Below are 12854 nucleotides of genomic sequence, written 5' to 3'. Positions count from 1 at the left end.
ATAAGGGAGCAGATCGGTTGTGCAAGAATGAACCATAATCCTGTGGTTGCCTTTCAAAATAGTATTGAACATTTAAAGGTTGTCCTCTCTTTTGAGTTCACCAGCATCACGTCTGTTGAAATAATAATCTGCAGATTTTTGTAAGCCCCTTGTCAAGAGCACATTCTGTAAGGTATCAGGAGTAGGGGTCTCCCTGACACAACTTTCCAATAAGAATGCAAACATATATTGTCTGCCCACTAGCTCAAACTTGTTGGGGTTCATGCAGGTGTACCTCGAGTGTGTGATAGAGAAGAGAGGTCACTTACTATCTCTCAGGAAAGAGACTGCATATGCTTTTGACAATGACATGGGTCCACAAGGTGGTTTAGGTTTTAACTCTAAATTCCCTAGTTCCAAGAGTAATACTACACATTATATAGAAGAAACTGGATAGGGATTTATTACTTAATATTTCATCCACTGCAAGAACTCGAAGACATCAAAGGAAGGCTGCAAATGCCAAGTTAACCCCTCAAAACACACCTACAAATAACACACGGTAGCTTTTCATACAGTGCATAGGCAAGCTATGGAACTTCTTGCTGTGGGATATTGTAGATATAAAAAGCTGAAAACCATCTAATTTAATGCAAGTAAGATCTATTAAAGGCTATTAAAATCAAGGAAGTTACTAATACATAAATTGTTGGAGAGTATTCTGGGAAAATGTCACAATAGGTTTTCTCTGTACTTAAACTCTTGGGTAAGTACGGCTTTTGGCTCTTGCTGGAGACAAGGTATTAGGCTGGAGGGACTGTAGTTGTTTGCGAGTAGTCATTCTGGGAGCCGTTACGTCTTCGGTTATATTACACACATGCACACACCCCGTATCATGACTAATTTCCTTTTATGAAGCCATAAACATCTAAGTATTGAGATGAAGGTTACAAGCTTTTCCCCACCCCCCTACTCCCTTCAATATCACATAGTTAACTATCAGGTAACAAAGAAGAAAGACTTCATTTATTAATTATCAGAGCTTTTCTCCAGTGTGTCACGTTACTTCCTAGCCAAGCAGCAACTTGTTTTGATTAATATTTATGCATGATTAAAGCAGCACAAGAAAAGAGGAGAATGGGTACAGATAGCTGACTTTGAGAAGTGCTTTTCAATATCAGTGTATTTTTATGAAAATTATTATAATGGTTTTTATAGTAGATATTTTAATAGTTTGTAACTTTCTATAAATATGATGTTTCATCTTGCTAAATCTAACCTTAATGGTGTAAGTTGAATCAGCTGACCCATTGTGGCTCAAAATACCATTATGTTTGGTATTTTGAGTTTAAATGAAGATAATGCCACTTTGAGCAGTTTGTCTTATCAGATTAGTCCCTTACATCATACTGCACTGTTTTGCCTTTTCCTGCATCTCTCTATTTGTGTTGAAACATTTTTCCCCATCTTTTAACACTTACTTGAGGAGAATGCCATCCATATTTTTGCAATTGCCTACAAAAGGCTGTTCTGCTGAAAAGTTTTCATTGTTACAGCAGTAGTTCTTCTACGCTGATCTTGGAAAGTAGGAGAAAACACCCTGCTGTATTTTAGTAGCTATCAGCATTTGTGTGTCTGTAGTTTGAAGGGATGAATGACCCAGTCTGTTAGAGAGAACAGGTTTTACACTGTTACAAGTGTTTGACGCTGAGCAACTGATTTGAATTGTGAGATCTTGTTTTGCCTGGAAATGCTATTGTAGGACAGTCTTACTTTCCAAGGTAACTGACAATAAGAAGACTTTCCTGGTATTGTGCTTTGGCACTATAATCATCAATCATAATTTGGGATATTTAAAACACCATTGCATTTACCATTCATTCATTTTCTCTGTTCATTTTAAAGGGAACGAATTGATGGTTTGGGAGGGATGGCTAAGTTCCTAAATAAATATTACATCTCTGCTTTTATCTTACAAAAAAGTATCTTCCTGGAATTAATTGTTCTTAATTAAATTGGCATCAAATATTTTGACATATTCCCAGTTATCTTCAGTATCCTGTTGCTATGAAATAAACTTTGATTTTGCTGTCATTAAGACTTTTCAAAAAGTTTAGAATTTATATTCAGATTTCAGATGCCTTCTTATTGTATAATTATCAACAGATTACTCCACCTAAGTTGTGACAGACATATTTTTTAAGTATGACTGACTGATGGACAGATTGGGAATTGCTGAATTAATGGGCACATTTCAAAGCTTTGGCAGGGCTAAGCAGTAATTACATCTGCTGAACCACTTGATAAGTTTTTGGAAGTAGCCCAGTAAAGCCATCACTGGATTTCTTGAGTTTTAATATCTTACTCTACACACTTTTATGGCTTTCTTGTGGGGCACAATCCAGAAGTTGATATAGCTGAATACACACAGCTAAACAAATCAATGCATTAAATCTTTAAATGCATTGCAAATCTTCATTTAGATTTTCAGATGGATGTTATGTTTTTGGTGGCTGATTAAAAAAACCTCATTCCCATTTTAAAGAAAGTTTATTTGGGGGTAATAAGGGACCACAGAAAGTGTCCATGCTTGTCACCTCCATAAATAACATGATTTACTGCCAATATGAGGGACAGAATTTGGCGTTAAATGGGTCATAATCCTGACCCAGAACAGTTTTATGTTTTTTCTGACAGGAACGTGTCAGTGTACCAAGAATATAACCTGGATGGTATCTTCCTATCCTTACTGTAGTGAGATTCTCGGTCTATCAAATATGACAAAAATTTTCTACCTACTCTTCTCTTCCTGGGACATTCAGATGCTGATACCGTGAAAAGACTTGACAGGAAGTTGTAGGCTGAAGTGTTTTCAGCAGAGGATATTCTGTGTAGGCCAAAAAAGCAACTGTTTTTCCCAGTATTGAGGTGAGATTAGGATAAAGCAAATAGTCTGGGACACCTGAAAATGCTGGCGAATAGGCCCATGTTTCTTTAGGAATACTGGGGTTCTAGATAAGACAAAAAATTTCAAAGGCCCTGTGTGGGTGCTGGACACTTCTAAAAGAAGTTCAAGATAATAAATACTTAGAAATTATCAATGCACTGAATACCTTTTTATTTGCAGCTGATCTTATGCTTAATATGCCCAACAGCATGAAGAATGTGTTTAAAAATAATTTTAAAATAAAATTGGACAGTGAAGGTAGTATTGCTTTTAACAATTTGAGTTCAATTTTTCAGAAATGTATCACAACAAAAAATAGAACGACAGGCATAGATTGAAACAGTGTGGTTGTTCAATTCAAAGGTACCTCTGACAGAGTGGATTTCATTTAGCTAGACCAGACAGTGTTAAGGCTGATAAAATGAATTTGAAACCAAATGAAAAGAAACTGTCACAAAATTGAACTTTGATTACTTTCTGGAGATCTTTCAATACCTAAAAACAAGACACTAATTTAATCGTCACAAATATATCTTCACCAAAAAAAGTTTTTTGGATTTTGTTTTGGAGAACACAAATGCACAGAGAGGTTTATTGCTAGAAAACACGTAGCTTTAAGACTTATCGTATAAAATCACTAAAATCAAAGAAGGGCGAGTAGCAGCATTTTCAGAAGAATAAAGTTGAGTGTATCCCTTGCATTTCCTTCAACTAAACAAAGTGAAACTTAAGCAGAGGCATTTTGCTTACAGACAGGTGTGTGATGGTAAATAAGCTCGCGGTGGGTCTCTGAGGCTGCTTTGCCCTGTCTGGTTGCGTTACCTGGGATTTAAGTCCCTGTGCATCCAAACTCATCTGAATACGCTGTTCACAGGGACTTGGGAACAGAGAGATACAGAATTTGGCCACTGGGCTGTAAAATGGCATTAAGGGAATGCTTACCTCTCGCCGCATTCTAATTTAGAAATGAATGGGCTGGGGTTTGTTACATTAGTTTTGCGTTTCCTTAGTTGAACATGCACTGATAAATAAGTTCTCTCAAATAACCTGTTAAGACCAGTAAATACCAGACTTTAATTATTAAATATATCGTAAGTAACTCCTTCTCTTACCAAATCCACGTAGTGTCTGTCTTTATTTGTGCCCTTTGAAAGATGCACTGCATTTCTGTGTGGGTGACTGTGCACAGTGCAGACAATCAGGCCTTTTTTTCCCATCCATATTGTGCATTTAGCTGCAAATCTGAAAGCAGAACTGTGCGTCACACATTGCTGTGTGGCCTGAACTGGATGGTTCAAGCAGGTCAGATTTTTTTTTTAAGCTGTTTCTGCTGGGCAGCCAGAGCATTCTGCAGTCTTTCTGGATGGCTGACCAGCTGGTATCTCTGCCTTTTTCTTCCCACTTTGGCCTGGCTACATTAAGGAGACAGCAGTCTCGGTGCTCGCTTCTGACAAGCGTCAGGAGCTCTGGAAGATGGAGGTTCTTGTCTCTCTTGCCCTTTTTTAATGCTGAGTACAATCTGTTCTGGGACAAGATCGACTAGAATGCAAACAAGATAAGGAAAAATTACCTTTTTGTCCTTTAGTTTTATCTGTTGGAGAGAAGGTCATATGGGTAGTGGGTAATAGTTGTTAAATGTAAAGCTTTTTGTAAAGTGTATAAACGATGTATTGGCATTTTGACAAATCAACAGACTTCGGAGTGCTCTAATAATATTCCTATGACACTTATGAATCAAGTTAGTAATACTTTAACATGAAATATTCTTTCTCATTTAAAATAAATAAGAAGCTATATTTCCCTGCATATACAAGAGTTAAAGTAAGTTCCATTGCTGTCTTTTGTTGTTTCATTTTCTATAGTGTTGTATATTTGCATTTTATATATTTTTCCCCTTTTGTTTCATAGATATCTAAAAGAAATTGAAGTCCATTTCTCTATATACAGTAGTATGGATCATTGTTTAATTTTAGACTCCTTCTATATTGAAAAGTGTGAGAGCCTTCATTATCATAGTGTGGACAAATAAATTATTTTTTCCTAATACAAATTTCTTCAAAGACCAAACTTTTTGAATATGAGAGAAATATTCAGCTCCCATAAATTTATTTATTTGCATAATTCATAGCAGGAAGTTTCACTTTTAGTTTCACCTATAAGCTCATCATACCAAAGCAGGATTTAGAATCAAAACATGGCATCTTTGCTGTATTGATGGCACCTATTTGGACAAAAAAATAAAATGAACAGAAATCTGAAAAATTGTAGCTATACCTAAATTTGAAGTATCAAGGAGGATTTACTTTTTCTAGATGTATTCACTTCTAATTGTTACAGTAACAAAGAATTTTAAAATATTCATTGATACATATGTCAAATATGTACTTGATGATATAATATGCTGACAGACTTACTAAATAAGAAAATGTGTATGCTCCAAAATGAACACTTTTTTTTAAAATTGCGTGATAGTAAAAGTACTGAGTATATTACTACAGGTTTACATTTCACATGTTTGGTTTATAATGCGAATCTATTTCTGGCTTACTATTAATTTATATGTAAATTTTTCTTATAGTGTGGAAATAGATACTGCAGGGAAGGATGCAAGCTTTCTTTTAAAACTATTAATTTTTTAGCTGTGCAAAGGGACTGTGGGTGGGATGAATTGTAAGTGTCTGTAGTGTAGAGCACAGGAGTAGGACCCGTGAGACCTGATTCTCTTCCAGTCTCACCATTAGTTTACCAGGTAACATGGAGGAAGTTGTTTCATAAATCTACACCTCAACTTACTCACTTGTAAGTTGGAGGTAACTGTACTGCCCTTATAAAACATGTCACAATCGAACACTTCTAGGTAAGAAGTTCTAATTATCATTTTCTTTTTTAGGAGACTTCCTACCACATAGTATATGCAGCCCAGATTAAGTGATGAAGCCGTTATCTATGGGGTATACTGCAGACTACAGGATACATTTCATTTAACATACACTTTTATTATACATCATAGACTCAGCAGTAATTTTTTTTCCTTTCTGTAAGGAGAAGTGATAGGGAACATAAGAATACAGGAATGGTCTATAGAGATAAGTGTATTGCAATTTATTCCTGTGTTTCTGGCACTGAATACTGGAGCAGATTTACAAGTGGAATTTGCAGGGAAAAAAGTTATTACTGTCCCCATCTGCAAGGAAAACTGGTCCAGTGATTTGGACTGTACGACATAATTTAAATTCAGTTTCCTCTTCCATTGCAGGTTTCCTGATTTCCTTAAGCAAGTCACTTTTCTGTGCAGTGCAATTCTCCATCTGTAAACCAGGAATAATTGTACTTTCTATGGAACGTGTAACAGTTGTAAAGCTGGGCACAGAAAGCTGGTAGGGCACTCTGATACCACAGCTTCAGGGCCACAGAAGTATGGTGGGTAGATGCATGAGGCTTTGGAAAGACAAGAACTTCCAGAAACAAGTAAATGAGCTGAGAGCTTAGACCATCTGGGCCTGGGGTTCAAAGTACTGGAGAAAAACAAATGGGGTGAGGTCGACTTTTAGATGAAGAATGCAGTTTTCTCTTTCTATTCAAAAATCTTTGACAAACTGTTTTGTGCAGTTTTCACAGCCGCTGTCCTGATACATGAAATGACATTTATAAAATCTATTTCTAAGCAAAAAATTCATTATAAGGTACATCTCATGTTTTTTGAGGAAGAACAACGTCTAAATGTTAAGCTTAAATTTACTGAAAAAGCGTATAGAGAAAAACAAAACTCAGTTGGTAAAATCAAGTGCTAAGTATTCCCTCAGAAAATCTTTTTCTCAAGTTAAATGTATAATTTAAAAATACTTTACCAAATAATACCACTTGTTTCACAATAGTCAGAATGAACTATCAGTCAAATGTTATTTGAAAGAGCTGATATACAGTATATTAAATAACAAAGATGCTGACACAGCCTTAACTGTAGTAGTTCTTCTAATTACTGTACTATGCCACGTTATATTATATCACATGGCATAATTTAGTGTATCTTTCTTTGTCAATGTATTACTCACCATTTTACAAATTACAAATGTTTTATAGGAGGGTAATTCATACTTGGACATAGTGCTAAAATGATGGAGTGATTTCCTTTTTTCTCAATCGTTGATCTTTCAAACTTTTTCATTTAGTGGTATTAATCATGTTTATTAGCTAAGTGTTGTCATAAAGAACGGAATTTTTCTGTTACTTTCATATTCAATTAAAATGGGTTTTTTTGCTTGCTGCCTTTATCTGCTGCATCACAGTAATCTATTTACTTATTGTAATTGAAATTCTTGTTCATAAATTCCAAACAAAGTCAATACTGCAGTTAGACATTTTCATAACAATCTATAGTGTAATTAAAAATGTGGGGCGTACCTGAAAAGGGCATGTACTTAAAATACCTTTTTACCCTAGAAATGTTCAATCTGACTTTTTTAAGGTGGTTTGGTTTGGGGACCAGATGTATTTTAGAATTCACTAACACGGTCTACTTAACGGCTCTGTAAAAGGAACTTGTTGTTATTCACATGTATAAGTGTAATACAGAAGAAAACTACAATCTGTAAAATTGCTGCAGAACACGCTCTCAGAAGACCAAACATATTCTAGACCAAACCCAGGAATGCTCAGCTTGCTCTACTGTGCTTTTGTTGTAGACAGTAGTTACTGTACATAGTAAGTATCTGGACTTTTTAAATTGAAATTCCTCAATACTGATGATTTCCAAGCCTAACTTAAAGCCTGGCTTGTTTAACCTAGCGAAATGGTTTCACTTGGGACACCCCCAGGATCAAACCCAGCAGTAGAGAGAAGGCTGTTTAAGCTCAAAGATAACATAGCAGCAAGATAAATTGTTGTCACCTGTTCAGGGATGAATTTAAGCTAGAACGCTAGCAGGCGTTGGAGGGAGTGAATAGCAGAGCAACTCTCCAGAAGATTAAGAACAGCAAGAGACCTGATGAGTCTGAGAGCAGACACTGACTAGTCTCTGGCAGGGACTGGGTGGCCTAGTTCCGTGCGGTAGCGGGAGATTGTGATTCAGTGTCTCAGATGCTCCCTTTTTGCCTTACTTTCTTGTGACTGATGTTTACTTGGATGATTTTATCCCTAAATATTTAGCTTTTCCTGTTTCTAGAAACTACTGTTATGAAAGTAGGTGATGCTGAAAGTTTCTAATCATATTTTTTTCCTGATGCATACTTACTAATTTATTTTTAAAAAATTCAGGTGTTGTTTTCGGATGCTGTGGTTGTGCTAAGTGCTTAGATATGATGAATATTAGCTCATTGCTAACCGAGCAAAATGTCTTTTAAAGAAAAGTATATGCTATCTATGCTTTGTTTGACCCTGTTTTGCAGGTGGGAGTGAATCCTCCTGGGATAAAGACAAGCTTCAGTCTCCCATTACAACAGGATCACAGCACAGCATCGGTCATCCCACACTGTCAGGGCAGTCGAGCCTCGGAAGTGCGCACCCACTCAGTCCTCTCCAGCAGAATCACCTGCTCACCAACAGTACGTACTGTGCTCTTAAGGGGGAAAAAGAAGTACATGGAGCCCTGCTTGGGGGCTGGACTTGCAATCCTTCCCACCCCCCTGGAGGTGCAGGAGGTGGATGGGAGACACTCAAGGGACAGGAGGGTCAGTGCTTCTACTGCCTGCTGTGCTTGTGCATCATGTCCAAGCCACCTGCTGGGATACAGCCGCCCTCTCTGAATAGCCACCCACTGCTGGGTTAGGGACTGTCAGTCCTTAACTGACATTTCCATGGCTGGACTGAAAGGAAAAATTACCATAAAGTCGCTTAAAATGTTAGCTATATGAGAAAATTCTCCTCCAGGTGAAAATGCTGACAACCAAATAAAAATATGAGAACAGGCAGTAAATGCAAAATGTCTAGCTAAGAGCAAGCAGAAGCAGTCCCTCTGCATTGTTCTGCCTTGTACCTGCCAGATGTGGGCAAGGTCATCCGTTGAACCCAGCTACCCAAAGCAGCTGGAATAAAATGACACAGATAAAGTTTGAATTTGGAACTGAAAGCTCCCTTCCACCCCATTTCTTTTCCTTCCCTTGAGAAGGGAACAGGTGGGAAGCCAGCAGTTCCTCTTCTCTTTTGCACCTGAAGAGGGTGCAAAGTTATTCCAGGAAAGATTAATACTGTAAAGATAAGTGAGGAGTGAAGTTAATTCAAACAGATGATGATGAAGAATGAAAATCTCACTATTTCTGAACTCCTGTCATTTGTTTAAGCTCTTCATTCTTAAAGTTTTGAAAGTTGATTTTTGGTGTTAGCTAGATGAATGACATTTCTGGCTACTTAGTCAATTTTAAGAGCAGATAGTTCCTTGCTACCTATGTAGGGCTCCAGACTTGAACAAATCAAAGCTCTTGAAATGTCTCCTACAGTATGGGTCTGCTTTGTTCATTGGAAGGTGTGGACCTGAGCATCTTGAGTTGTCAGTAGTTCAGAATCTCCAGGTCATAGGACTCAAATTTACTGTAGTTTATCCTTTCATTTTCTATCCTTGCATAATTCAATACCTGTATATATTTTATATATATGGATATTGTGTTCTTTGCTGTTAAAGAAAACTTTAAAGATTATTTTACAGTAGATTTTGTAGTAGGCAAATGTCTATAGGCTATTAAAGGGTTTATTGAATGTCAGACATTATGTCCAATGATTTGCAAGTGTAGGATATATTTTCATCATAGTCCTCTGAAATGTTTGACGGATTGTGTCTTAAAACTGGTGATGTGCTGTTAAATTCTGTTTGTAGTTTGCATTTAGTTTGCATGTCAATTGGACTTTAAGTAGACATACAACTCAATGTGGCCAGATGGTGTCTGGGAGTTTTGGAACTCTATAGAGTATGAAGAAAGATTATTGGGCTGTTAAGGGAGATATGCAGGGGAACAAAGGCTTATGGATGTAAGCACTGAAGGGGATTGTCAGTATGGTTTAAAGTGAAGGGAGATATATGTGGGCTTTGCTTAGTATCTATCATAATTAATATTGTCATGGATCATCATATAAAATAGATAGTGAATCATAAGACATCACAGTTGTTGATCATGACATACTCGAGCTGAACAGAAATAGTGTGGGAGCTCAGAATACATACAATTCTGCCTTTCCTGGTGGGTGCAGTGGTGTTTTCATATTGCTGTAGTCAAATTGTACTGGAATAACATAAGCTATATCAGTCAATGGTATTTTTTATTGTGGATTCTGTCATACGTCAGAATGGTGAGTGGCCTTCTCATTTAAAGTAGTTAAGATAGATCAGGCAATGGTGGTTTTTTTATTGTGGATTCTGTCATACATCAGAATGGTGAGTGGCCTTCTCATTTAAATTAGTTAAGATAGAGCCAAAAGTTAAAAAACTTTTAGAAATAATTATTGTGAATAGCATATGGTTATGACTGGCTATATGATTGTTATTTACTACTTGTACTTGAATTTTTTTAATGAGAATTTCTAATCTAAATTTATTTAGAAAAATCATAAGACATTTTGTCTGACAGAATGAGTCCTATTTTTTTTTTTTTGAAAAATAAATTTGGATGCCCAAGGGTAGCTATCTTCAAGTAGTCTCTCTAAAGAATTCTTAAATGCAAAATAACCCAAAAAATTTTTTTCAGTGAGTTTATGTCTTGGTCTTGCTTTCCATTGTAGTCATTGCTAAATACAATAAGTAATGCACATGATGAAACAGATTTTGATGAAACATAAGAATCCAATTCTTGCCAGCAGTAATACCACCTTTTTGGCAATGTCAAGATCTGCAAGTCAGTTCAAATGAATTTCATACTTTTTTTAAACTGTTTCGTATCCATAGCAGAAGACAATTTAAAGTGACTTTTTGGAAATTAAAACCTCTGGCAACAATTTTAACCTCTCATCAGATGTTCCAGTTCACAGGCTGTCTGTACGGTAGTTTGGTAGTGTCTGTAGTCCAACCCACAGCTTCCTGTGTTCAAGAAATAGTCCTAATACAAAAACCTAGTCTCAGCTTACTGTATATGTGAGGTAATGATAGCAAGAGGACATGGTAGGAGTATATGGTCAGATAAATATCTGTCTGATATATTGGAAAAACATGCAAATATCTGCATGTTTTGTGGGTTTTTTCTTTATTACTCTAATAAAGAAATTACTGAATTTATACACTTACATTCATTTTGCTAATTTTGTGCTACTTTACAGCTGTATGGGTTTTTTTTCCCCCAATAGAAACCGTACAGCCTTTTCTGGAATACAAAGACAGTTATTTCCTATGTAACATCAAAATTATTAACACATAATAATACTGCATTTGACTAGTCAATGTTCCATCAGAAGACAGACTCTAAAAATTAAGGTGTTGGGTTATAAAATGAGTGACTGACACCCATAACCTGCCCATGCTCTCTTTTAGGGATAGACCTGCCGTTTATGATGATGCCCCACCCTCTGCTTCCCGTCAGCCTACCTCCCGCTTCGGTTGCAATGGCAATGAATCAGATGAACCACCTCAATACGATAGCTAACATGGCTGCAGCAGCCCAAATGCACAGCCCTCTTTCCAGGGCAGGGGCCTCTGTTATAAAGGTAAGAATCGTCTGCGAGACTCAGGGAAAAAAAAGGCTTTTTGTGGCTGACAAAAACATTTACAGTGACTTTCTTAAGGAGGATAACTAAGAGGTAATGAGCTTATACTGCCTATAGCACACCTGGTCTGCTGTTCCTGATAGTGCTTCAGTCTGAGGAAACGCCCGTGAGTACAGTCAAGAAGTTAACGTGCTCTGCTCTAACTACAAATCTGTAATGTAATTAAAAACAGATACTAACACTCACTAGAAGCTGAGGGAATAAGTTGCATCTGTTAAAGCTCAAAAGCTATTCTAAAATGTTTAAAATCAGACTTAATGTTATACTTAAAAGAAAATCCTATAGAACATAAAGGAACTCTAGTGTGGTACAATTCCAGAACAGGTTAATAGAAGAGAAAATCATCAGAAGTACCTTAGTGAGTATAGTCTTTGGTACCACACCTTGATTTCCTTCTGTCTGGATAAAACATATTTATACTTTTGAAAGGCTTCTGATAGGCTATTCCAAGCAGGTTGCTGAGAAAATTTCATGCCTGTGTTGAGAGCTGAAGTCCTGACACACACTAAAAAAATGTATGTTGAGACAAGAAATTTCCAAAGTAGAAGGGTATAGGATCAGTGCACGTGAGGCATTGGTGCTATGGGATTCTCTAAAACACAGAGTCCTCTTCTTTTTTTTTTGAGTAAAAAGGTTTTATCAGTGTAACTTTTGTGTGTATTTACATGTACATACACGTTTCTTCTTGACAAAATTTTGTCAGCTATCAAAGGTAGTTATTAGTCCCATTTTCTTTGTTTTTAAATATATGAGTCTGTAGAGCTATCTGTTCTGGCAAGTACATATCTTTTTATATTTATGCTCTTTTACACTCAGATATCTCCATCATACTGGAATCACACAGTTCTGAGTTGCTTTATTCTAATAACTTTCACTGATTTGCTGAACTTAATGTCTCGTATCTTTATTGTAAAGCATCCTAATTATAAAATATGGTTATTTTATCATTGAGAAAGTTACTGTTGCCAATATTACAGGTCAGTTGTAAGAATAAATCTGTTGGGGTTGTGGTGGGGTTGTGGTGTACTTTCTGTTGTCACAGCTTGCCACTGCAGGAAATTTTTTTTCTACATCAAGCGGGAAAAGAAACTAGGAGTACAAAGCCACATATTTATTCTTCATACTTGCATCCACTGATATCAACATGCTTTCAAAGAAGAAAACAGATCTCTTTTGTCACATTACAGTAGCATAAAATATTATATCTCTGTTGCTGAGGTTCTGGAGGTCTTTGTTTTTCTTCGGATCT

At 36.5% G+C, this 12854-nt stretch overlaps 1 protein-coding gene across 2 annotated transcripts in view; it reads left to right on the top strand.

Annotated features, from left to right (window-relative positions):
- DACH2 (dachshund family transcription factor 2) overlaps positions 1-12854 on the top strand; it is a 307986-nt gene that overhangs the window by 226634 nt on the left and 68498 nt on the right. For both annotated transcript variants that reach the window (XM_074915380.1, XM_074915379.1), the window contains exons 4-5: positions 8311-8466; positions 11373-11545. In XM_074915380.1, coding sequence (XP_074771481.1) covers positions 8311-8466; positions 11373-11545 — 329 coding nt within the window. The remainder of the gene's footprint in view (positions 1-8310; positions 8467-11372; positions 11546-12854) is intronic.

The sequence above is a fragment of the Athene noctua genome, chromosome 11 (genome assembly GCF_965140245.1).
Source record: "Athene noctua chromosome 11, bAthNoc1.hap1.1, whole genome shotgun sequence".
NCBI lineage: Eukaryota > Metazoa > Chordata > Aves > Strigiformes > Strigidae > Athene > Athene noctua.
This window is presented reverse-complemented; position numbering and strand designations above follow the sequence as displayed.